The following is a 27,279-nucleotide window of genomic DNA, read 5'->3' on the forward strand; positions in this document are numbered from 1 at the left end:
TGATCAGGTTGTCCCACGGGGGGGCTCACAGTCTTCATCCCCATTTTCCAGATGAGGGAACTGAGGCCCAGAGAAGTGAAGTGACTTGCTCAAGGTCACCCAGCTGACAATTGGTGGAGCCGGGATTCGAACCCATGACCTCTGACTCCCAAGCCCGGGCTCTTTTCTCTAGGCCCCGCGGCTTGTCCAGACCAGATGAATGGGTGAGGTCAGGATGGCGCCAGACTCCTGGCTTTCGGAAGCAGGTTGGTGAGCAAGAGCATCAGTCCAGTGCCCCCGGAGAGTTTCCCAGCAGGCCCTGGGCCCCCCCCAACTCACCCTTCTTCCTGGGCAGCCAAAGAGTTGTGTGACAGCTTGGAGAGGTTCTTAGCGTAGTCCTCCTCGATCTTGATTCTGGAAACAATGGCAACCCCCCAACACGTTACAGCGGCCCAGCCCCCGGGGGGAGGAGGCGCCCCGACCCCCTCCAGTCCCTCCCAGTCCCCCAGGTTGTGCCCTCTGACCCTGGTGCCCATCCTCTGGGCCTCTCTGGCTCCTCCTGGTCCCTCCCTCTGGCCCTAGTGGCCCCATCTGACCTGCTCCAGTCCTTCTTGGTCGCACCTCAGTCCCAGCCCCTGGCCCTAGTGGTCCCCTCTGACCCCCTCAGTCCCACCCCCTGGCCCTAGTGGCCCCCTCTGACCCTCTCAGTCCCACCTAAGTCCCACCCCCTGGCCCTAGTGGCCCCCTCTGACCCCCTCAGTCCCACTCCCTGGCCCTAGTTGCCCTTTCTGACCCCCTCCAGATAATAATAATAATAATAATGGTATTTGTTAAGCGCTTACTTTGTGCCCAATTGTTCTAAGCACTGGGGTAATAATAATAATGTTGTTGCTTGTTAAGTTGCTTGTTAAGTCACTATGAGTGTTGGAGGCAGGATTAGAACCCACATCCTCTGACTCCCAAACCTGTGTTCTTGCCAGTAGGCCACGTTTCCAGATCCCACCTCAGTCCCACCCCCTGGCCCTAGTGGCCCCCTCTGACCCCCTCAGTCCCACTCCCTGGCCCTAGTGGCCCTCTCTGACTCCCTCCAGATGATAATAATAATAATAATAATAATAATAATAATAACAACAATAACAACAACAATGGTATTTGTTAAGTGCTTACTTGGTGCCAAACACTGGTCTAAGCACTGGGATAATAATAATAACGTTGTTATTTGTTAAGCGCTTTCTATGTGCCAAGCACTGTTCTAAGCACTGAAGTGGATGCGAGGTAATCAAGTTGTCCCACGTGGGGCTCACAGTCTTCATCCCCGTTTTATAGCTGAGGGAACTGAGACCCAGAGAAGTGAAATGACTTGCCCGAGGTCACACAGCAGATGAGTGGTGGAGGCAGGATAGAACCCACATCCTCTGACTCCTGAGCCCATGTTCTTGCCAGCAGGCCATGCTTCCAGATCCCACCTCAGTCCCTCCCCCTGGGCCTAGTGGCCCCCTCTGGCCCCCTCCAGCCCCACCTCAGTCTCACCCCCTGGGCCTAGTGGCCCCCTCTGACCCCCTCCAGCCCCACCTCAGTCCCACCCCCTGGGCCTAGTGGCCCCTCTGACCCACTCCAGCCCCTCAGTCCCACCCCCTGGGCCTAGTGACCCCCTCTGACCCCCTCCAGCCCCACCTTGGTCCCACCCCCTGGGCCTAGTGGCCCCCTCTGACCCCCTCCAGCCCCTCAGTCCCACCCCCTGGGCCTAGTGACCCCCTCTGACCCCCTCCAGCCCCACCTCGGTCCCACCCCCTGGGCCTAGTGGCCCCCTCGGACCCCCTCCAGCCCCTCAGTCCCACCCCCTGGGCCTAGTGGCCCCCTCTGACCCCTCCAGCCCCACCTCAGTCCCAGCCCCTGGGCCTAGTGACCCCCTCTGATCTCCTCCAGCCCCACCTCAATCCCACCCCCTGGGCCTAGTGGCCCCCTATGCCCCCCTCCAGCCCCTCAAGCAGTTCTGCCCCTTGGTCTCCCCCAGCCCCCCGACCCTGCCCTGTCTCAGCCTCCCCCATCTCCCCAGGATCTCCCCGTTACCCACACCAGACTCCATCTCCCAGGGCCCGGCCCCCACCGTCCATCCCCCGGCCCCCAACCCGGGGCCCGGTCACCTTTCCCGGATGAACTCCGACATCTCCTTCTGCATCTGTTTCCCTTTCAGCTGCTTCTGCAGGAGCAGTTCAAACCCTGCCACGCTGCCGTTTCCTTGGGGGTCCTTCTTGTCTGCCTGGAACGGGATGGGGTGGGGGGAAAGGGCAGGCTGAGGGTCTGGTCCACCCCCGGGATGGGGGGAGAATGGAAAGACCGTGTCCCCGGCCCGCCGGACCCCCTCCAGGGGAGGAGGTCTCCCACCTACCCAGAAGTAATCACAGTAGCTCCACTCCGTGGGTTTCAGCAACTGCTGCTCAGCCATCGTGTCCGGGTGGGGGAAAGTCACGCAGTTGATCTTGGGGGGAGAGGAAAGGGGGTCGGTTCGGCCTTGGGGTGGAGGGGGGCTCCGGCCTGACCCGTCCACCGACACTAACCGATCAACAGATCAATCCAATTCATTCAGTCGTATTTATTTATTTTTTAAATGGCACCTATTAAGCGCTTACTATGTACAAAGCACTGTTTTAAGCGCTGGGGAGGTTACAAGGTGATCAGGTTGTCCCACAGGGGGCTCACAGTCTTAATCCCCATTTGACAGATATAACTGAGGCACAGAGAAGTGAAGTGACTCGCCCAAAGTCACACAGCTGACAATTGGCAGAGCCGGGGTTTGAGGGCTCTTTCCACTGAGCCACGCTGCTTCTCATAAGCGCTCATTTATTGAGCGCTTACTGTGGGCAGAGCTGGTAAGCTGGTCGTAGGCTGGGAATTCTGTTTTACTGTGCCCGCCCAAACGCTTAGGACGGTGCTCTGCACATAGTAAGTGCTCAATAAATAATAATCATATTGGTTAAGTCATAATAATAATAATGACGGTATTTGTTAAGCGCTTTCTACATGCCAAGTCCCATTCTAAGTGCTGGGGGAGACACAAGGTCAGCAGGTTGTCCCGCGTGGGGCTCCCCGTCTTCATCCCCATTTGGCAGGTGAGGTAACTGAGGCACAGAGAAGCTAAATGTCTTGCCCAAGGTCACGCAGCAGACACGTGGCGGAGCCGGGATTAGAACCCACGACCTCTGACTCCGAAACCCAGGCTCTTAGCCACGCTGTTATTATTAATTATTATTATTATAGCAAGGGCTCAATAAATATGATCAATTAATCGATGTTTATTAAGCACATACTATGTGCACAGGAAGGCCTTCTTCCCCAGTGGCCCTTTCCTGCCCACCGGGACCCCCGGCGAGGAGGATCAAAGGACTCTTCCTTCCACCCCGGAAGGAGGCCGGGAATGGGGCAGAATGGGAGAGGGCTGGAGGGGTTAGGAGGGCCATCCACGGTGCCCGCCACCGGCCAGGGACTGTGGGCACGGGGTCCGGACTGTGAGGCGGGAATGGGGCTGGGCCCACGGCGAACCCACGGTGACGTCGGCGGCCTCCTCTCCATGGGCAAGGGAAAGCCACACGTCAGAGCACAGTGGGAGAAGCAGCGTGGCTCAGTGGAAAGAACCCGGGCTTTAGAGTCAGAGATCACGGGTTCAAATCCCGGCTCCGCCAACTGTCAGCTGGGTGACTTTGGGCAAGTCACTTAATTTCTCTGTGCCTCAGTGACCTCATCTGGAAAATGGGGATTAAGACTGTGAGTCCCCTGTGGGTCAACCTGATCACCTTGTAACCTCCCCAGCGCTTAGAACAGTGCTTTGCACACAGTAAGGGCTTAATAAATGCCTCTGCACACAGTAAGCGCTCAATAAATACGACCGAATGAATGAATAAATGCCATTATTATTATTATTATTATTATTATCCGTGTAGGCCGGTGCCCCTTCGGGGGTCTGATCGGAACCCCAAAACGGCCCGTCCCCTCCTTGCTCTGCCCATGGGGATCCGAATCCAGGAACCGGGGATGGCAGGGGGTCTCCCGGCTCGCTGTGGTCAGCCCTGGCTCCTTGCCCACCCTGCCCGGGCTCTCACCGTGATGGTCCTGTCCTTGCTTGACTTCTTCCCCGGAGACGGCGCTCCCGGGTTCTGGGGAGAGGGGAAACGGGCCACGTCAGGAACACGTCAGGAAACACATGGGGGGCCACGTCAAAAACACACAAGGAACACGTTAGGGCCATATCAGAGAAGCGTATCATATCACAGCACATCACAGAGAAGCAGCGTGGCTCAGTGGAAAGAGCCCAGGCTTTGGAGTCAGAGGTCATGGTTTCAAATCCCGGCTCCGCCACTTGTCAGCTGTGTGACTTTGGGCGAGTCACTTCTCTTCTCTGGGCCTCAGTTCCCTCAGCTGTAAAATGGGGATGAAGACTGTGAGCCCCATGTGGGACAACCTGATCACCTCGTAACCTCCCCAGCGTTTAGAACGGTTCTTTGCACATAGTAAGCACTGAATAAATGCCATCATTATTATTATTATTACATCAGGAACCCACCGGGTACATCACGTCGGGAACACATCCCTTGGCTACACCACACCTCAGTGGATGTCCGCCAACCTAGCTCTCTTCCTCCCTTCAAATCCCTACTGAGAGCTCACCTCCTCCGGGAGGCCTTCCCACACTGAGCCTCCTTTTTTCCTCTCCTCCTCCTCATCCCCCCTGCCCTACCTCCTTCCCCTCCCCACAGCACCTGTATATGTCAGTACAAGTTTATCACTCTATTTATTTTACTTGTCCATATTTACTATTCTATTTATTTTGTTAATGTGCACCTAGCTTTATTTCTATTTATTCTGATGACTTGACACCCGTCCACGCTTTGTTTTGCACCCCGCTTCCCCACACCTCACTGGACCGCACTGCCCCTCACCAAGAGGTCATGGGACTGTGAGCCTGCTGTTGGGTAGGAACCGTCTCTATATGTTGCCAACTTGTCCTTCCCAAGTGCTTAGTACAGTGCTCTGCACACAGTAAGCGCTCAGTAAATACTATTGAATGAATGAATGAATGAAGAGACTTTTATTGGCTCCAGGTTGAGGGAAACAGGATTCCAATGCGAAATTGAGAAGCAGTAGGGCCTAGTGAGTAGAGCCCGGGCTTGGGAATCAGTAGTAATAATAATAATAATAATGATGGTATTTGTTAAGCGCTTACTATGTGCAAAGCACTCTGTTCTAAGCGCTGGGGGGATACAAGGTGATGAGGTTGTCCCACGTGGGGCTCTCAGTCTTAATCCCCATTTTTCAGATGAGGGAACCGAGGCACGGAGAAGTGAAGTGACTTGCCCAAAGTCACCCAGCTGACAATTGGCAGAGCCAGGACTTGAACCCATGACCTCTGACTCCAAAGCCCGGGCTCTTTCCACTGAGCCATGCTGCTTTTCCAGTAGGAACTGGGTCCCCATCCTGGCTCCGCCGCTTGTCTGATCTGTGTCTTTGGGCAGGTCGTTTCACTTCTCTGGGCCTCAGTTACCTCATCTGTGCACTTAGTACAATGCCTGGCACATAGTAAGCACTTAACAAAAACTATCATTATTATTATTAAAATGGGGATTAAGACTGTGAAGCCCCATTTGGGCCATGGATTGTGTCCAACCTGATTAGCTTGTATTTTCCCCACTGCTTAGTACAGTGCCTGGCACCCAGTAAGCACTTACCAAATACCACAATTATTCTTATTATTATTATGATCCCAGCTCTGCTGCTTGTCTGCTGTGAGGCCTTGGGCAAGTCATGTCACTTCTCTGGGCCTCAGTTCCCTCATCTGTAATATGGGGATTAAGATTGTGACCAGCACTTAAAACAGTGCTCGGCACATAGTAACTGCTTAACAAATGCATGGCTCTGTGGAAACAGCCCGGGCTTGGGAGTCCGAGGTCATGGGTTCTAATCCTGACCCCGCCACTCGTCAGCTGTGTGACTTTGGGCAAGTCACTTCACTTCGCTATGCCTCAGTTACCTCATCTGTAAAACGGGGATGAAGACTGTGAGCCCCACGTGGGATAACCTGATTACCTTGTATCTCCCCAGTGCTTAGAACAGTGCTTGGCACATAGTAAGCGCTTAACAAATGCCATCATTATTGAATACCATCGTTATTATTCCCATGGGTGACAGGGACTGTGTCCAACCCGATTAACTTGAATCCACGCCAGCGCTTAGTTCAGTGCCACGCACATAGTAAGCGTTTAACAAATTCATGGCTCAGTGGAAAGAGCCTGGGCTTGGGAGTCCGAGGTCATGGGTTCTAATCCCGGCCCCGCCACTTGTCAGCTGTGTGACTTTGGGCATGTCACTTCACTTCGCTATGCCTCAGTTATCTCATCTGTAAAACAGTGCTGAAGACTGAGCCCCTCATGGGATAACCTGATTACCTTGTATCCCCGCAGCGCTTAGAACAGTGCTTGGCACATACTAAGCGCTTAACAAATGCCGTCATTATTAAATACCATCGTTATTATTCCCATGGGGGACAGGGACTGTGTCCGACCCGATTAACTTGAATCCACCCCAGCGCTTAGTTCAGTGCCGGGCAAATAGTAAGCGCTTAACAAATACCGTAAAAATGAAAGGTGTGGGGAGTGAGTGTTGCACTGTTGTATTTGTACTTTCCCAAGCGCTTAGTACAGTGCTTGGCACTCAGTAAGCGCTCAATAAATACGATTGGATGAATGAATGAATCTCCCCAAAGAGCCCGCTGCAGGGAGCAAAGTGTCCACTGGGTGTCGCCAGAAGCACAGAGCCCGGGCCTGGGACAAGGGGGACCTGGGTTCTAATCCTGACAGCGCCACTTGATGATGATGATGATGATGATGGCATTTCTTAAGCGCTTACTATGTGCAAAGCACTGTTCTAAGCGCTGGGGGGGATACAAGGTGATCAGGTTGTCCCACAGGGGGCTCACAATCTTAATCCCCATTTTACAGATGAGGTAACTGAGGCATAGAGAAGTCAAGTGACTTGCCCAAAGTCACACAGCCGATAAGTGGCGGAGCCGGGATTCGAACCCATGACCTCTGACTCCCAAGCGCATGCTCTTTCCACTGAGCCACGCTGCCGTGGGACCTCGGATAAGTCGTTTCACTTCTTGCAGAGAAGCAGTGTGGCTCAGTGGAAAGAACCCGGGCCTTGGCTATTTATTTCTTTATTTTATTTGTACATATTTATTCTATTTATTTTATTTTGTTAATATGTGCTGTTTAGTTCTCTGTCTCCCCCTTCTAGACTGTGAGCCCGCTGCTGGGTAGGGACCGTCTCTAGATGTTGCCAACTTGGACTTCCCAAAGCGCTTAGTCCAGTGCTCTGCACAAGGTAAGCACTCAATAAATACGATTGAATGAATGAATGAATGAATGAGTCAGAGGTCGTGGGTTCAAATGCCGGCTCCGAAAATTGTCAGCTGGGTGACTTTGGGCAAGTCACTTCACTTCTCTGGGCCTCAGTTACCTCATCTGTAAAATGGGGATTAAGACTGTGAGCCCCCCGTGGGACAACCTTGTAACCTCCCCTGTGCTTAGAACAGTGCTTTGCACAGTATGTGCTTAATAAATGGCATCTTTATCATTATTATTATTAAATACCTCGGGTATTATTATTGTGAGCCCACTGTTGGGTAGGGACCGTCTCTATATGTTGCCAACTTGTACTTCCCAAGCGCTTAGTACAGTGCTCTGCACACAGTAAGCACTCAATAAATATGACTGATAATTAGTTTAGCATATGGAAGGCACTGAACCCATACCCCAGTTGCTATCATTATATTACTATAGAATAATATATTATTACAACAGTGCTTTGCACATAGTAAGCGCTTAACAAATGCCATCATTACAGTTATATAACAGTACATAATAATAATAATAACAATGATGGCATTTGTTCAGCACTTACTATGTGCAGAGCACTGTTCTAAGCACTGGAGGGATACAAGGTGATCAAGTTGTCCCACGTGGGGCTCACAGCCTTAATCCCTATTTTACAGATGAAGGAACTGAGGCTCAGAGAAGTTAAGTGACTTGCCCAAGGTCACACAGCGGACATGTGGCGGAGTCAGGACTCGAACCCATGACCTCTGACTCCAAAGCCGTGCTCTTTCCAATGTGCCACACTGCTTCTCTATATACTATACTGTTATATCACAATATACTATACTGCACCAATCACAAAATACACAATATCATTATAGTAACATTGCCCGTTGTTGGGTAGGGACGGTCTCTATATGTTGCCGATCTGTACTTTCCAAGCACTTAGTACAGTGCTCCGCATGTAGTAAGCGCTCAATTAATAGTACTAAATGAATGAATTGTATATCGTATTAATATCCTAGAGAAGCCGTGTGGCTCAGTAGAAAAGATCCCGGGCTTTGGAGTCAGAGGTCGTGGGTTCAAATCCCGGCTCCGCCAGTTGTCAGCTGTGCGACTTTGGGCAAGTCACTTAACTTCTCTGGGCCTCAGTTACCTGTCTGTCAAATGCGGATGAAGACTGTGAGCCCCACGTGGGACAACCCGATCACCCTGTAACCTCCCCAGCGCTTAGAACAGTGCTTTGCACATAGTAAGCGCTTAATAAATGCCATCATTATTATTATTATTATTATTAGGGAGGTATTATGGCCCCTGGGCCTGCCCCCATCCCTTACCCCACCCCTGCCCGCTCCTCCTCCTCCTCTTCCTCCTTACCAGGGAGTCGCTGGGTGGTTTGCGGAGACTCATGGGGGCGGGTTGTGCCTGGGCCGGGGGCGCGCCCGCGGCGTGGAATCCGTTCACTGAGGCACAAGACAGAGCCAGTCAGCCGGATTTATTGAGCCTGGGGTCACCCTTGCCTGCCGACTCCCACCTCAGAAGGAACATGATTTTAGTGACATCCCAGCAGCAGCGCGGCTCGGCGGAAAGAGCCCGGGCTCTGGAGTCAGAGGTCGTGGGTTCAAATCCCCGGCTCCGCCACTTGTCAGCTGGGTGACTTTGGGCAAGTCACTTCACTTCTCTGGGCCTCAGTTCCCTCATCTGGAAAATGGGGATGAAGACTGGGAGCCCCCCCCCCGCGTGGGACAACCTGATCACCTTGTACCAATTGTCAGGTGGATAATAATGATGACATTTTTTAAGCGCTTACTACGTGCCAAGCACTGTTCTAAGCACTGGGCTTTGGGTGAGTCACTTCACTTCTCTGTGCCTCAGTTCCCCCGTCTGTAAAATGGGGATGAAGACTGTGAGCCCCAAGTGGGACAACCTGATCACCTTGTATCCTCCCCAGAGCTTAGAACAGTGCTTTGCACGTGGTAAGCGCTTAACAAATGCCATTATTATTATTACTGTAACTTCCCCAGCGCTTAGAACAGTGCTTTGCACATAGTAAGCGCTTAACAAGTACCATTATTATTATTTTGCCCAGTCCATCCCAGATTAGCCCAGTCCACCCCCGATCCAGTCCATCCTTGATTAGTTCGGCCCTGCCCCGGTGCATCCCAGCCTAGCCCAATCCACCCAGCCATCCAGTCCATCTTTGCCCAATCCATGCCCTTCCCAGTATTATTATTCCAATAATGCCATCATTATTAGTATTATTAGTGGCTAGAGCGTAGGCCTGGGAATGAGAAGGACCTGGGTTCTAATCCCGGCTCCACCACATTCCTGCTGTGTGACCCTGGGTCAGTCACTTTGCTTCTCTGCTCCACCGGGCAAGTAGGAGTAAGTTTCTTTCTTGCTCATAGGTTCTAGTGTATCAGAAATTAAGTGATGTTAAACATAAGATTACTCTATTTATTTATTTTACTTGTACATATTTATTCTATTTATTTTATTTTGTTAATATGTTTTCTTTTGTTGCTTGTCTCCCCCTTCTAGACTGTGAACCCGCCGTTGGGTAGGGACCGTCTCTATATGTTGCCAACTTGGACTTCCCAAGCGCTTAGTACAGTGCTCTGCACACAGTAAGCGCTCAATAAATACAATTGAATGAATGATGGGCAGAGCGGGGCAGACCCGGCTGGGGGTCCCATGGCCCCCGGAGGCTCAGGGCTGGACTGGGATGGGAGGATTGGGCAAGGTGGACTGGATGGTGGGGTGGACTGGGCTAGGCTGGGATGGACTGGGCAAAATAATAATAATTAATGATGATGGTACTTGTTAAGCACTTACTTCAGACTGGGATGGGAGGATTGGGCAAGGTGGACGGCAGGTGGGTGGACTGGGAAGGGCATGGATTGGGCAAAGATGGACTGGGCTAGGCTGGGATGCACTGGGCAGGGCCGAACTAATCAAGGACGGACTGGATCTAGACTGTGAGCCCGCTGTTGGGTAGGGACCGTCTCTCTATGTTGCCAATTTGTACTTCCCAAGCGCTTAGTACAGTGCTCTGCACGCAGTAAGCGCTCAATAAATACGAACGAATGAATGAATGGATTGGGGGTGGACTGGGCTAGTCTGGGACAGACTGGGCAAAGTAATAATAATAATGATGGTACTTGTTAGGTGCTTACTACTTAACTTCTCCGAGTCTCAGTGACCTCATCTGTAAAATGGGGATTAAGACTGTGAGCCCCACATGGGACAACTTGATCACCTTATATCCCCACCCCAGTGCTTAGAACAGTGCTCTGCACACAGTAAGCACTTAACAAATCATTATTATTACTACTATGTGCAAAGCACTGTTCTAAGCTCTGGGGAGGTTCCAAGGTGATCAGGTTGTCCCACAGGGGGTTCACAGTCTTCATCCCCATTATTCAGATGAGGTCACTGAGGCCCAGAGAAGTGAAGTGACTTGCCCAAAGTCACCCAGCTGACAAGTGGCGGAGTCGGCATTTGAACCCACGACCTCTGACTCCAAAGCCCGGGCTCTTTCCATGGAGCCACGCTGCTTCTCGTGGCCTGGATTCATTCATTCATTCATTCATTCAATCGTATTTATTGAGCACTTACTGTGTGCAGAGCACTGTACTAAGCGCTTGGGAAGTCCAAGTTGGCAACCTATAGAGACGGTCCCTACCCAACAGTGGGCTCACAGTCTAGAAAGTGGGCTCACAGTCTGGATGGATTAGACAGGGAGGTGGACTGAGCTGGCTGGACGGGACTGGACTGGATTGGGATGGGCTGGGCTGGACAGGTCTGAACTGGGCCGGACTGGGCTGCACTGGGCCCGGACGGTACCTGCTGCAGACGGAGAGCTGGTCTTCCGACGGGGGCTCGCGGGGGAACCGGTCCCAGGAGATCCTTGTGGTCGCACCCAAGTAGTCTCTGGACAAAAGAGAATGGCAGGTTGAAGGATGTTGCTTATTTGTGTGCAGAGCACTGTACTAAGCGTGTGGGAGAGCCCCCTTTTCCCTCTCCTCCTCCCCATCCCCCCCACCCTACCTCCTTCCCCTCCCCACAGCACCTGTATATACATTTGTATAGACTTATCACTCTATTGTAAGTCACTTCACTTCTCTGGGCCTCAGTTCCCTCATCTGTAAAATGGGGATGAAGACTGTGAGCCCCACGTGGGACAACCTGATCACCTTGTATCCTCCCCAGCACTTAGAACGGGGCTTTGCACAGAGTAAGCGCTTAACAAATGCCATCATTTTTTTTTCTCTATGCCTCAGTTCCCTCATCTGGAAAATGGGGATGAAGACTGTGAGCCCCACATGGGACAACCTGATCACCTTGTATCCTCCCCAGCGCTTAGAACGGTGCTTTGCACATAGTAAGCGCTTAACAAATGCCATCATTTTTTTTCCTCTGTGCCTCAGTTCCCTCATCTGTAAAATGGGGATGAAGACTGTGAGCCCCACGTGAGACAACCTGATCTCCTTGTATCCTCCCCAGCGCTTAGAACGGTGCTTTGCACATAGTAAGCGCTTAACAAATGCCATCATTTTTTTTTTCTCTGTACCTCAGTTCCCTCATCTGGAAAATGGGGATTGAGCCGGTGAGCCCCATGTGGGTCAGGGACTGCATCCAACCCGATTTGCTTGTATCCACCTCGGCGTTTAGTACAGTGCCTGGCACAGAGTAAGCACTTAACAAATACCATAGTTATTATGAGGTTGGATCTGTCCCAGCGTTTAGTATAGTGCCGTATAGGAACATAGTGAGCCCTTCTAGACTGTGAGCCCACTGTTGGGTAGGGAGCGTCTCTATATGTTGCCAACTTGGACTTCCCAAGCGCTTAGTCCAGTGCTCTGCACACAGTAAGCGCTCAATAAATATGATTGATTGATTGATTGTAAAAAAACAACAACTGGGTGATGGGAGCTGTTGATTTGGTGCAGGGGGGGGGATCATGGACGGGGGGAGCGGCTGGAGGAGCTGCATCTAGACTGTGAGCCCGTTGTTGGGTAGGGACCATCTCTATATGTTGCCAACTTGTACTTCCCAAGCGCTTAGTCCAGTGCTCTGCACACAGTGAGCGCTCAATAAATACGACTGAATGAATTGGGCTCGTGAGGGCAGAGGAAGGAAACGGGCGAGGGAGCGGGTGAGGAGCCAGGGCCCGGAAGCAGCTGGCGAAACCAGCCCGGAAACTTGGGCCGATCTCGTGCCCCGCCGCACCACCAGCTGGGCCTGGTCCCCAAACTTCCCCGAAAACTAGTCATCTCCCTCCACCCCAGCCCCTCCCCAGGACCCCGTCCCCCCTTCTGGCGGCTGAATAATAACCAGGGTATTTGTTAAGCGCTTTACTATGTGCCAAGCGTCCTTGGCCAATAATAATAATTTGTACTTCCCAAGCGCTTAGTACAGTGCTCTGCACATAGTAAGCACTCAATAAATACGATTGATGATGATAATAATAATGATAATAATAATAATGACGGCATTTGTTAAGCGCTTACTATGTGCAAAGACCTTGGGCGAGTCACTTCGCCTCTCTGGGCCTCCGTTCCCTCATCTGGAAAATAGGGATGAATAGTAATAATCATAATGATGATGATGATGGCATCTATTAAGCGCTTACTATGTGTGAAGCACTGCTCTAAGCGCTGGGGAGGTTACAAGGTGATCAGGTTGTCCCCACGAGGGGCTCACCGTCTTCATCCCCATTTGACAGACAATAATAATAATAATGATGGCATTTGTTAAGCGCTTACTATGTGCAAAGCACTTTTAGACTGTGAGCCCACTGCTGGGTAGGGACTGTCTCTATATGTTGCCAACTTGTACTTCCCAAGCGCTTAGTACACTGCTCTGCACACAGTAAGCGCTCAATAAATACGATTGATGATGATGATGATGTTCTAAGCGCTGGGGGATACAAGGTGATCAGGTTAGTTCCGCGTGGGGCTCACAGTCATCATCCCCATTTTGCAGATGAGGAAACTGAGGCTCCAAGAAGTGACTTGCCCAAGGTCACACAGCAGACAGGTGGCGGAGCCGGCATTCGAACCCATGACCTCTGACTCCAAATCCCGTGCTCTTTCCACTAAGCCACGTTAAGCGCTTATTATGTGCCAAGGAGATCAGGTTGTCCCACAGGGAGGCTCACAGTCTTCATCCCCGTTTTACAGATTGAGGGAACTGAGGCCCAGAGAAGTGAAGTGACTTGTCCAAAGTCACACAGCTGACAGTAGGCGGAGCCGGGATTTGAACCCCTGACCTCTGCCTCACCTGGCTGTGGGAGACTCCCCTTCCCCTTCCTCCCACCTTTCCCCCAGCACTCCCTGCTCCATGGCTTGTCCTGAGGGGTCGAGGGGGAGATAAAGGGTCTCAAAGTCCAAGCAGTTCTCCTCTCCTGCCTTGATGAGTGTATCAGCCTCCTCCCTGCCTCCTGTCTCTCCCCACTCCAGTCCGGACTTCACTCTGCCGCCCGGATCATTTTTCCACAAAGACGTTCAGGCCGTGTCTCCCCTCTCCTCAAGACGTTCCAGTGGTTGCCCATCTTCTAGACTGTGAGCCCACTGTTGAGTAGGGACCGTCTCTATATGTTGCCAACTTGTACTTCCCAAGCGCTCAGTACAGTGCTCTGCACACAGTAAGCGCTCAATAAATACGACTGAATGAATGAACGAATCTACCTCCGCATCAAACGAAAACTCTTCACCTTTGGCTTTAAACCCCTCTCCCCTCTAGACTGCTGTGGGTGGGGAATGTGTCTGTTTATTTTTCTACTGTCCTCTCCCAAGCGCTTAGTACAGTGCTCTGCACACACTAAGCGCTCAATAAATACGATTGAATGAATGAATGAATCTACCTCCGCATCAAACGAAAACTCTTCGCCTTTGGCTTTAAACCCCTCTCCCCTCTAGCCTGCTGTAGGTGGGGAATGTGTCTGTTTATTGTTCTACTGTCCTCTCCCAAGCGCTTAGTACAGTGCTCTGCACACAGTAAGTGCACAATAAATACAACTGAATGGAATTGAAGTGGGGTTGAGCCGGTTAGATTTCCATCATCCTGTATCCTCCTAGCGCTTAGAACAGTGCTTTGCACATAGTAAGCGCTTAACAAATGCCATTATTATTATTATTATAAGAGAAGCAGCATGTCTCAGTGGAAATAGCACGAGCTTTGGAGTAAGAGGTCGTGGGTTCAAATCCCGACTCCACCACATGACTGCTGTGTGACCTTGGGCAAGTCACTTCTCTGAGCCTCAGCTGCCTCATCTGTAAAATGGGGATGAAGACTGTGAGCCCCCCGTGGGACAACCTGATCACCTTGTATCTCCCCAGTGCTTAGAACAGTGCTTTGCACATAGTAAGCGCTTAACAAATGCCATCATTATTATTATAAAGCATCAGATTTTCCCATCACTGTAGACAGCACCACCTTCGTCTCTCAAAGAGGGACACCTCACGTTCTCCGTTCAATAAATATGACTGAACTGAACCGGAGTGGGGTTGAGCCGGTTCGATTTCCATAAAGCGTCAGATTTTTCCCATCACTGTAGACGGCACCACCTTCGTCTCTTAAAGAGGGACATCTCACGTTCTCCACTCCGCTCTCTCATTCAACCCACATATTCAATCCATCGCTAAATCCTGTGGGTCCCACCTTCACCACCCCGCTAAAATCCGCCCTTTCCTCTCCATCCCGTTAATCCAGTCACTTCTCCTGTACTTCTTTGTACTTCCCAAGCGCTTAGTCCAGTGCTCTGCACACAGTAAGCGCTCAATAAATACGATTGATTGATTCTCCTGTCCCACTCTGATTCCTGCCTCCGCCTCCTCGCTGACCTCCCCACCTCCGGTCTCTCCCCCCTCCAGTTGCTACTTCCCTCTGCCCAGATCGTTCTCCGACAAAAACGTTTCTCTACTTCTCAAGAACCTCCCCACAGCACTTGATCATTCAATCGTATTTATTGAGCGCTTACTGTGTGCAGAGCACTGGACTAAGCGCTTGGGAAGTCCAAGTTGGCAACATATAGAGACGGTCCCTACCCAACAGCGGGCTCACGGTCTAGAAGGGGGAGACAGAGAACAAAACAGAACATATTAACAAAAGAAAATCAATAGAATAAATACGGACAAATGAAATCAATAAATTAATAGAGTAATAAATCCGTACAAACATATATCCATATATCCAGGTGCTGTGGGGAGGGGAAGGAGGTAAGGCGGGGGAGAGGAAGGAGGGGGCTCAGTCTGGGAAGGCCTCCTGGAGGAGGTGAGCTCTCAATAGGGCTTTGAAAGGGAAGCCCTATATAGATGCTTGTACAGATTGATTACTCTATTTTACTTGTACATATTTACTACTCTATTTTATTAATGACGTGCATATAGTTATCATTCTACTTATTCAGACGGTTTTGACACCCGTCTACATGTTTGGTTTTGTTGTCCGTCTCCCCGTTCTAGACCGTGAGCCCGTTGTCAGGTAGGGACCATCTCTATATGTTGCCAACTTGGACTTCCCAAGCGCTTAGTTCAGTGCTCTGCACACAGTAAGCGCTCAATAAGTACGATTGAATGGATTAATGAATAATAGTAGTACTAGTGGTCATCCTGACGCCCAGCTCAGAATGTTGGCTGTAAATACCCCTAAGGCCGGAGTATTATCCAACCTTATTAACTGGTATCGAACCCAGCGCATCGAACGGTGTTTGACACATAGTGAGCGCTTAACAAATACCATTTTTTTAAAGGTAATAACAATGATGGCGTGCGCTTACTATGTGCAAAGCACTGTTCTAAGCGCTGGTCCTGTGGGGCTGTCGGGGAACACTGACCCCAGCTTTTAAACTGGGAAGCGTGGCTCAGTGGAAAAGAGCCCGGGCTTTGGAGTCAGAGGTCACGGGTTCAAATCCCGGCTCCGCCACTTGTCTGCTGTGTGACTTCGGGCAAGTCACTTCACTTCTCTGGGCCTCAGTTCCCTCATCTGGAAAATGGGGATGAAGACTGTGAGCCCCACATGGGACAACCTGATCACCTTGTAACCTCCCCAGGGCTTAGAACGGTGCTTTGCACATAGTAAGCGCTTAATAAATGCCATTACTATTATTATTATTATTACTTAAACTGCTACGACCAGCCACGAGAAGTGGGCGTGAGACCCCCGTTCTGCTCACCGTCACCCCCGAACCCTCCCAACCCACCGGGCAGCCTGAAGTCGGACCTCGGGTGAGGGTCGTGGTGGGAGCGGGGGCGTTTTGGAAGAGAAGAGAAGCAGCCTGGCTCAGTGGAAACAGCACGGGCTTTGGAGTCAGAGATCATGGGTTCGAATCCCGGCTCCGCCACATGTCTGCTGTGTGACCTTGGGCAAGTCACTTCACTTCTCTGAGCCTCAGTTACCTCATCTGTAAAATGGGGATTAAGACGGTGAGCCCCACGTGGGACAACCTGATCACTTTGCATCCCCCCAAGCGCTTAGAACAGTGCTTTGCACATAGTAAGCGCTTAACAAATACCAACATTATTATTATTATTATTATTATCTTGGGCACTTACCATTGGTGGCGGGGTTGACATAGTAGCGATGTCCCTGGGGTGACAGGTAGGTCTGCCAGCCAGGCGGAAGCGGGGCGGGGGCCGCGGCCTCGTGGGTCACCGCGCCGTCGGGATGCTGCTGGGGGAACCGCCGGCCGGTCATCCAACGGAGAGACCAGACGGGCGGACGCGCAGACGGAGAGAGACGACAATCAACATCTCAAACGCCACCCCGCCCGAGACAGTCACCCGTCCGCCACCACCCACAAAAATAATAATTACTACAATAATGACGATGGCATTTGTTAAGCACTTACCACTCTTCTAAGCGCTGGGGGGATACAAGGGAATCAGGCTGTCCCACATGGGGCTCACAGTCTTCACCCCCCATTTTACAGTTGAGGGAACTGAGGCCCACAGAGGTTAAGTGACTTGCCCAAAGTCACCCAGCTGATAAGTGGCGGAGCCAGGATTAGAACCCATGACCTCAGTCTACCAAACCCAGGCTCTTTCCACTGAGCCACGCTGCTTCTCTTAATAATGAGGAGGATGGTCCTTGCGAAGCGCTTACTGTGTGCCAAGCACTGTTCTAAACATGGGGGAGATACTAGGTCATCATGTTGGATAATAATAATAATAATAATGATGGTATTTGTTAAGTGCTTATTATGTGTCCAGCACTGTTCTAGGTGCTGGGAGGGATACAAGGTGATCAGGTTGTCCCAAATGGGGCTCACAGTCTTAATCCCCATTTTCCAGATGAGGTCACTGAGTCTCCGAGAAGTGAAGTGACTTGACCAAAGTCACACAGCTGACAAGTGGTGGAGCCAGGATTAGAACCCATGACCTCAGACTCCCAAGCCCGCGCTCTTTCCACTGAGCCACCCTGCTTCTCTTAATAATGAGGAGAATGGTCCTTGCAAAGTGCTTACTGTGTGCCAAACACTGTTGTAAACATGGGGGAGATACAAGGTCATCACATTGGATAATAATAATTACGATGATGATATTTGTTAAGTGCTTATTATGTGCCAAGCACTGTTCTAGGTACTGGGAGGGATACAAGGTGATCAGGTTGTCCCAAATGGGGCTCACAATCTTAATCCCCATTTTCCAGACGAGGTCACTGAGGCTCCGAGAGGTGAAGTGACTTGCCCAAAGTCACCCAGCTGACAAGTGGCGGAGCCGGGATTAGAACCCATGACCTCAGATTCCCAAGCCCGGGCTCTTTCCACTGAGCCACGCTGCTTCTCTTAATAATGAGGAGGATGGTCCTTGCGAAGCGCTTACTGTGTGCCAAGCACAGCTCTAAAAACGGGGGAGATACAAGGTCATCACAGGGTTACAAGGTGATCAGGTTGTCCCATGTGGGGCTCACAATCTTAATCCCCATTTTACAGATGCGGTAACTGAGGCCCAGAGAAGTGAAGTGACTTGCCCAAAGTCACACAGCTGACAATGGGCAGAGCCGGGATTTGAACCAATGATTTCTGACTCCAAATCCCGGGCTCTTTCCACTGAGCCACGCCGCTGCACCCCAGCGCTTAGAACAGTTGCTTGGCACATGGCAACAGTGCCTGCTCGGCACTTAGAGCAGTGCTTGGCACATAGTAAGCGCTTAACAAATAGCATTATTATTATTACCATAGCAAGCGCTTAACAAATCCCATAAAAAAATCACACACTCAGTCTCTTGCTGATCAGCTCAATCGGACAACTCGGGTGCGGGGGGAAAAAGGAAGTTTCCCTGAGGCCCCCCCTTCCTCTCGGGACCACAAAATCCCAGCCCCATCCCCCACGGCCCCGGCCTGGTCACGCAGAAGACGCCTCCGCGGCCACACGTGTGCATCCCTGGGGTCACGCGACCCCACGGGGGGGGTGGCCTTGCTGACCGAAGCGGGTATCAGGCCGGCGGACTGGTGAGCCAGGTGCTGTCGGGAAGGATCGATCGATCAATGCTATTTACTGAGCGCTTTCTTCATTCAGTTGCATTTACTGAGCGCTTAGTGGTGCCGAACACTGGACTAAGCACTTGGGAGAGGACGGCAGAACACCAAACAGACACAATCCCTGCCCACAATGAGCTGACGGTCTGGGGGGGGGGATGGACGTTAATATAAATCAATATATTATTGTTTGGGACATAAGCGGTGTGGGACCGGGATGGGGGATGAAGAAAGGGAGCGAGTCAGGGCGACGCAGAAGGGAGGGGGAGAAGAGGAAAGGAGGGCGCAGTCAGGGAAGGCCTCTTGGAGGAGGAGATGGGCCTTCGACAAGGCTTTGAAGGGGGGGCAGAGCACTGTTCTAAGCGCTCGGGAGAAGAAAATCAATCAATCGTATTTATTGAGCACTTACTGTGTGCAGAGCACTGCACTAAGCGCTTGGGAAGTACAAGTTGGCAACACATAGAGACGGTCCCTACCCAACAGCGGGCTCACAGTCTAGAAGGGGGAGACAGAGAACAAAACAAAACATATTAACAAAATAAAATAAATAGAACAGACATGTACAAGTAAAAAACATAAGCGGAAAGAGCACAGGTCTGGGAGTCGGAGGATCTGGGTTCTAATCCCAACTCTGGCAACTGCTTGCTGTGTGGCTTTGGGAAAGTCCCTTAACTTCTCTATGCCTCGCTTTCCTCAATGGTAAAATGGGGATTCAATACCTGTTCTCCTTCCTGCTTAGATGGTGAGGAGAACCATCAATCGTATTAATTTTATTTTAGGTTCATTCAGTCGTATTTATTGAGTGCTTACTGTGTGCAGAGCACTGGACTAAGCGCTTGGGAAGTACAACTTGGCAACAAGAGTGTGGCTGGCTATAAGAAGGGGGTCCTTGTGTGAGAAATGGCACGGCCTAGTGGGAAGAGCCCGGGGCCGGGAGTCAGAAGACCTGGGTTCGAATTCCAGCATCCCCCCCACTTGTCTGCTGGGTGACCTTGGGCCTGTCACTTCACTTCGCTTGGAGAAGCAGCGTGGTCTGGTGGGAAGAGCCCGGGCCTCGGAGTCAGAGGACTTGGGTTCTCATCCCGGCTCCACCCGTTGTCTGCTGTGAGTGACCCTGGGCAAATCACTTCACTTAGTGATAATAATAATAATAACAATGGCATTTATTAAGCACTTACTATGTGCAAAGCACTGTTCTAATAATAATAATGGCATTTATTAAGCGCTTACTATGTGCAAAGCACTGTTCATTCATTCATTCATTCAATCGTATTTATTGAGCGCTTACTGTGTGCAAAGCACTGTGCTAAGCGCTTGGGAAGTACAACTTGGCAACATATAGAGATGGTTCCTACCCAACAGCAGGCTCATGCTGGGGAGATTACAAGGTGATCAAGTTGTCCCACGGGGGGCTCACAGTCTTCATCCCCATTTGACAGATGAGGGAACTGAGGCCCAGAGAAGTGAAGTGACTTGCCCAAAGTCACCGAGCTGACGATTGGCAGAGCCGGGATTTGAACCCATGACCTCTGACACCCAAACCCGGGCTCTTTCCACTGAGCCACGTCTGGGCCTCGGTTCCCTCATCTGTAAAATGGGGATTAAGACTGTGAGCCCCACGTGGGACGGTGACTGTGTCCAACCTAATTACTTCGTATCTACCTGAGTGCTTAGAACAGTGTCCGGCGCAGAGTAACAAATGCAGTAAAAAAAAAAAAAAAGCCACCATCCAGGATGCCCTGCCCAAACTCCCCCCCCGACCTTAATAATAATAATAATAATAATAATAATAATAATAATAATAATAATGATGGCATTTGTTAACCGCTTACTGTGTGCAGAGCACTGTTCTAAGCACCGGGGTGGGAGGGGATACAAGGTGATCAAGTTGTCCCACTTGGGGCTCATAGTCTTCATCCCCATTTTACAGATGAGGTAACTGAGGCTTAGAGAAGCTAAGTTCATTCAATCGCATTTATTGAGCGCTTACTGTGTGCAGAGCAATGTACTAAGCACTAAGTGACCTACCCAAGGTCACACAGCAGACATGTGGCAGGGTCGGGATTCGAACCCATGACCTCTGACTCCAAAGCCTGGGCTCTTTCCACTGAGCCACGCTGCTTCTCCTGGAGCTATCTATTCTATTTATTTTATTTTGTTAGTGTGTTTGGTTTTGTTCTCTGTCTCCCCCTTTTAGACTGTGAGCCCACTGTTGGGTAGGGACTGTCTCTATATGTTGCCAACTTAGACTTCCCAAGCGCCTAGTACAGTGCTCTGCACACAGTAAGCGCTCAATAAATACGATTGATTGATTGATTGATTGATTGGAAGCCAGGCCTTGAGGGGGGGAGCGGCGGGTCTCGTCTGCCTCAGTCCGGGACCCTGTCGGGCGAGGGAGTGGGGATGGCTCCTTGCAAGCCATCACTGCACGTGACCCTCTGCCAGTGGGACATCTAACTTCCTGGGACACTGGGCTCCTATGGCCCCTGACTGGGGAGAGCAGAAAATTAAAGGAAGGGCCTGTTTCCTACCCTCAAGGGGCTTACATGCCAGGAGGGAAGACAGGAAGTCTATCAAGGGAGCAAGAGAGAAGGCACGTACAACTGGAAATAGCAACAATTCGCAAAACGTGATGAACTATGCGGAATCAGTATTCATTCATTCATTCAATCGTATTTATTGAGCGCTTACTGTGTGCAGAGCACGGTACTAAGCGTTTGGGAGTCCAAGTTGGCAACATCTAGAGACGGTCCCTACTCAACAGTGGGCTCACAGTCTAGAAGGGGGAGACAGAGAACAAAACGTGTTAACAAAATAAAATAAATAGAATAAATATGTACAAATAAAATAGAGTAATAATAAATAAATAGAGCCATTAAATGGAGCTTACCCATAAGGCATAGCCGCGGGGGGGTGGGGGGAACTAGTGTGGATTTCCGGGCAGGGAGAAACGTGCCAGTGAAGGTCGGAGGCGGGAAAGCTGAGAGCAAGCTCCGAAAGGAATCTCGGGAGGAGCGAAGAGTGCGAGCTGGGATGCGGTGGGAGAGGGGAACAGATTCCTGCGTGGCTCAGTGGAAGGAGCGTGGGCTTGGGAGCCAGAGGTCATGGGTTCTAATCCTGGCTCCGCCACTTGTCATTCATTCATTCATTCAATCGTATTTATTGAGTGCTTACTGTGTGCAGAGCACTGGACTAAGCGCTTGGGGTTGGCAACGTATAGAGACGGTCCCTACCCAACAGCGGGCTCACAGTCTTGTCAGCTGGGTGACTCGCCCAAAGTCTCTGGGCCTCAGTTCCCTCATCTGTAAAATGGGGATTAAGACTGTGAGCCCCACATCAATCAATCAATCCATCAATCAATCGTATTTATTGAGCGCTTACTGTGTGCAAAGCACTGTACTAAGCACTTGGGAAGTACAAGTTGGCAACATATAGAGACAGTCCCTACCCAACAGTGGGCTCACAGTCTAAAAGGGGGAGACAGCGAACAAAACCAAACATACTAACAAAATAAAACAAATAGAATAGATAGGTACAAGTAAAATAAATAAATAAATAGAGTAATGGGACATGGGACAACCTGATCGCCTTGTATCCCCCCCCATGCTTGGAACAGTGCTTTGCACATAGTAAGCGCTTAACAAATGCCATCGTTATTATTATTCCCAAGAACCAGCTGGCTTCCAGAAAAAGCCTGGACGCCAGTGGGAGTTTCTGTTGAAAGCAGAGAAGCAGCGGGGCCCAGTGGAAAGAACCCGGGCTTGGAAGTCAGCGGGCCCGAGTTCTAATTACGGCTCTGCCGCTGGTCTGCTGTGTGACCTTGGGCAAGTCAATTCACTTCTCTGGGCCTCAATTTCCTCAACTGGGAAATCGGGATTAAGATTGTGAGCTCCGGGTGGGACATGGACCGTGTCCAACCTGATTAGCTGGTTTCTACCCCAGCTCTCAGTACAGTGCCTGGAACATACTGAGCGCTTAACAGATACCGTAAGAAAAAGAAAAGCAGAAGGAAATCGGCAGCCACTGGAGGCTTTTGAGGAGGGGAGATGTGCTCTTCACAAGGTTTTAGGATAAAGACCGGCGTGTAAGGCAGACTGGAGACGAGGAAGGCTGAAGCCGAAGAGGCCAGGGAGGTGGCCGAGAGGGGAATCAGTCTAGAGATGGTATTTATTGAGCACTTACTGTGTGCAGAGCACTGTACTAAGCGCTCAGGAGAATCCCGTTTAACAGAGTTCCCTGCCCACAACAAGCTAAAGCCAGGAGATGGCCTAGTCTAGCCAGGAGGTGATGCACCCTTGAATAATAACAATAATATTAATAATAATGATGGTTTTTGTTAAGCGCTTACTATGTGCCAAGCGCTGTTCTAAGCGCTAGGGTAGATACACGGCAATCAGGTTGTCCCACGGGGGGCTCACAGTCTTAATCCCTATTTTACAGATGAGGGAAGTGAGGCACGGGGAAGTGAAGTGACTTGCCCAAGGTCACACAGCGGATGAGTAAAGTCTTAATCCCAATTTTACAGATGAGGGAAGTGAGGCACAGGGAAGCGAAGTGACTTGCCCAAGGTCACACAGCGGATGAGTGGCAGGGCTGGGATTAGAACCCATGACCTCTGACTCCCAAGCCCGGGGTTTGGAAGGGGAGGATCCAGGAAATATCCTGAAGGATCGGCGGAGCTTAGTGCTAAACACTGGGAGTTGAAATAATAATAATAATAATGGCATTTATTAAGTGCTTACTATGTGCAAAGCACTGTTCTAAGCACTGGGGAGGTTACCAGGTGATCAGGTTGTCCCACAGGGGGCTCACAGTCTTCATCCCCATTTTACAGATGAGGGAACTGAGGCCCAGAGAAGTTCATTCATTCATTCATTCAATCGTATTTATTGAGCGCTTACTCTGCGCAGAGCACTGGACTAAGCGCTTGGGAAGTACAAGTTGGCAACATATAGAGAGACAGGAAGGCATCGAGGGTGATGACAAAGTGGCAGGCTTCTGGGAGGGGATGGGGGCGGTGGCGTGGAAGGAGAGGAGGCCTGGCACCTAGTAAGCGCTTAACAAATACCACAATGATTACAAATTCTTAGGATGGCGATGGTGTTGAGTGGGAGGGCGGAGGTGTTGGAGGAGAGACCGGTGGTGGCATTGAAGGGGAGGATGTAGACTGTAAGCTCATCTCTAGGCTGTAATAATACTGATGGTATTCGTTAAGCGCTCATTAATCAATCAATCAATCGTACTTATTGAGTGCTTACTGTGTGCAGAGCACTGTACTAAGCGCTTGAGAAGTCCAAGTTGGCAACATATAGAGACAGTCCCAACAGTGGGCTCACAGTCTAGAAGGGGGAGACAGAGAACAAAACCAAACATATTAACAAAATAAAATAAATAGAATAGATATGTACAAGTAAAATAAATAAATAAATAGAGTAATAAATTTGTACAAACATATATACATATATACAGGTGCTGTGGGGAAGGGAAGGAGGTAAGACGGGGGGGATGGAGAGGGGGAATTAGGTTCCAAGCGCTGTTCTAAGCGCTGGGGTTGATACGAGGAAATCAGGCTGTCCCACGTGGGGCTCAGGGCCTTCATCCCCGTTTTCCAGATGAGGTCACTGAGGCCCAGAGAAGTGAAGTGACTCTCCCAAAGTCACACAGCTGACAACTGTGAGCCCATTGTTGGGTAGGGACCATCTCTATAAGTTGCCAACTTGCACTTCCCAAGCGCTTAGTACAGTGCTGTGCACACAGTAAGCGCTCAATAAATACGATTGAATGAATGAATGAATGAATGTGGTGGAGCCGGGATTAGAACCCACGACCTCTGACTCCCAAGCCTGGGCTCTTTCCACTGAGCCACGCCGCTTCCCTTTTACTTTGTTTACTGTTGTATTGGCCTCTCCCAAGTGCTTAGTACAGCGCTCTGAACCCAGTAAGCGCTCAATAAATACCATTAACTTACAGACTGACTGACTTTCTGCCACCTGGCCGGGGCTTGGGGACATCTGCCCCTCCCCTCCACCGGCCTGAGCCGGCTCAATCTGGTCACTGTGGCTGTGGGAATGGGATGGGGCGGGGGGGGATGATAACAATAATAATAATAATAACAATATTAATAATAATACTGGTATTTGCTAAGTGCTTACTATGTGCCAGGTACTGTACTAAGCACCGGGATGGATACAAGCAAATCGAGTTGGACACGATCCCTGTCTCACAGTCTCAATCCCCACTTTAGAGATGAGGTGAACGAGGCCCAGAGAATAATAATAATGGTATTTGTGAAGCGCTTACTATGTGCCAAGCATTGTTCTAAGCGCAGGGGCAGATACAAGCAATCAATCAATCAATCGTATTTATTGAGCGTTTACTGTGTGCAGAGCACTGTACTAAGCGCTTGGGAAGGACAAGTTGGCAACATATAGAGACAGTCCCTACCCAACAGTGGGCTCACAGTCTAAAAGACAATCAGGTTGGACACGGTCCCTGTCCCACATGGGGCTCACAGCCTCAATCCCCACTTTACAGATGAGGTAACTGAGGCCCATTCATTCATTCATTCATTCAACCGCATTTGTTGAGTGCTTACTGTGTGCAGAGCACTGTACTAAGCGCTTGGGAAGTCCAAGTGGGCAACATATAGAGACGGTCCCTACCCAACAGCGGGCTCACAGTCTAGAAGCATCACAAGGGCATCGAAAAAAAGGCCAGTCGACCCAACCGAGAGAAGTGAAGAGACTTGCCCAAGTTTGCACAGCAGCTAAGAGAAGGAGGCGGAATTAGAACCCATGACCTTCTGACTCCCAGCCCCGGGCTCTAGCCAGTAGGCCACGTTAGGAGAGGGGGTGTACTAGGGAAGAGGGCAAATTTAGGATAAGATCCTTGCCAAGCTGCAGAGGGGCACGAGGGGATAGGGGAAGTTGGGTGTGGGGAGGAATTATGGTACTTGGTAAGCGCTTACTATGTGCCAAGCACTGTTCTAAGCACCGGGGGAGATACAAGTTCATCAGGTTGGACGCAGTCCCTGTCCCACACAGCGCTCATAGCCTGGCTCAGTGGAAAGAGCCCGGGCTTTGGAGTCAGAGGTCACGGGTTCAAACCCCGGCTCCGCCAACTGTCAGCTGTGTGACTTTGGGCAAGTCACTTTACTTCTCTGGGCCTCAGTTACCTCATAGAGAAGCAGCGTGGCTCAGTGGAAAGAGCCCGGGCTTTGGAGTCAGAGGTCATGGTTCGAGTCCCGACTCCGCCACATGTCTGCTGTGTGACCTTGGGCAAGTCACTTAACTTCTTGGAGCCTCAGTCACCTCACCTGTAAAATGGGGATGATGACTGTGAGCCCCACGCGGGACAACCTGATCACCTTGTATCCCCCCCAGTGCTTAGAACAGTGCTTTGCACATAGTAAGCGCTTAACAAATGACAACATTATTATTATTATTATTATTATCTGTCAAATGGGGATGAAGACGGTGAGCCCCTCGTGGAACAACCTGATCACCTTGTAACCTCCCCAGCGCTTACAGCAGTGCTTTGCACATAGTAAGCGCTTAACAAATGCCATCATTATTACTATTATTATTATCTGTCAGATGGGGATGAAGACGGTGAGCCCCCCATGGGACAACCTGATCACCTTGTAACCTCCCCAGCGCTTAGAGAAGTGCTTTGCACATAGTAAGCGCTTAACAGATGCCATCATCATCATTATTATTATTATTACTATTCATCCCCAATTTCCAGATGAGGGAACGGAGGCCCAGAGAGGCGAAGTGACTCGAACAAGTTCTCCAGCCTTTCTGGGGCAGAAGGAGGAGGAATGCGCGGAGAGGGAGAGAGGGAGGAAGGATGGGAAAGCGGAGGGTTTCCCAGCTCCCAGGGCCACCCCTCCCTTGGCACTCCTCCATCTCAGCCGCTCTGCCAGCCCAGGGCTCGGGTCGCTGCCATGCCTGCCTCCCTCGCACTTCCGAGCGACGCGGGGCGAGGAGGACGCTGGAATCCTCCCGGGAAGCTGGCCGAGGGGGCGGGAGGGACAGGCCGGGGAGAGAGCCAGAGAGGGAAGGAGACCAGGGAAGGGATCATCATAATAATAAATGATGGTATTTAGGAAGCGCTTACTAGGTGCCAAGCACCGTTCTAAGCGCTGGAGGGATACAAGGTGATGGGGAAGCAGCGTGGCTCAGTGGAAAGAGCCCGGGCTCTGGAGTCAGAGGTCCCGGCTCCGCCAATTGTCAGCTGGGTGACTTTGGGCAAGTCACTTCGCTTCTCTGGGCCTCAGTTCCCTCATCTGGAAAATGGGGATTAAGACTGTGAGGCCCCCGTGGGGCGATCTGATCACCTTGTAACCTCACCAGCGCTTAGGACAGTGCTTTGCACATAGTAAGCGCTTAATAAATGCCATCATTAGTATTATTATTAGTATCAGGGTCATTCATTCATTCATTCAAT

At 50.7% G+C, this 27,279-nt stretch overlaps 1 protein-coding gene across 5 annotated transcripts in view; it reads right to left on the bottom strand.

Moving 5' to 3' along the window:
• The window catches only part of GAS7 (growth arrest specific 7), a 49,197-nt gene that overhangs the window by 11,898 nt on the left and 10,020 nt on the right, over positions 1-27,279 (bottom strand). For 2 of the 5 annotated variants that reach the window (XM_038750367.1, XM_038750368.1), the window contains exons 2-8: positions 16,904-17,018; positions 11,193-11,279; positions 8,724-8,809; positions 4,077-4,130; positions 2,369-2,458; positions 2,124-2,239; positions 319-393 (exon numbers count right to left, since the gene is read on the bottom strand). In XM_038750367.1, the coding sequence (XP_038606295.1) occupies positions 319-393; positions 2,124-2,239; positions 2,369-2,458; positions 4,077-4,130; positions 8,724-8,809; positions 11,193-11,279; positions 16,904-17,018 (623 nt within the window). Of the gene's footprint in view, positions 1-318; positions 394-2,123; positions 2,240-2,368; positions 2,459-4,076; positions 4,131-8,723; positions 8,810-11,192; positions 11,280-16,571; positions 16,643-16,903; positions 17,022-27,279 lie in introns of those variants that run through there. The other 3 variants (XM_038750366.1, XM_038750370.1, XM_038750369.1) reach the window with 3 other exon arrangements.

This window comes from Tachyglossus aculeatus, chromosome 8 (genome assembly GCF_015852505.1).
Source record: "Tachyglossus aculeatus isolate mTacAcu1 chromosome 8, mTacAcu1.pri, whole genome shotgun sequence".
In the NCBI taxonomy this organism is placed as follows: Eukaryota; Metazoa; Chordata; class Mammalia; order Monotremata; family Tachyglossidae; genus Tachyglossus; species Tachyglossus aculeatus.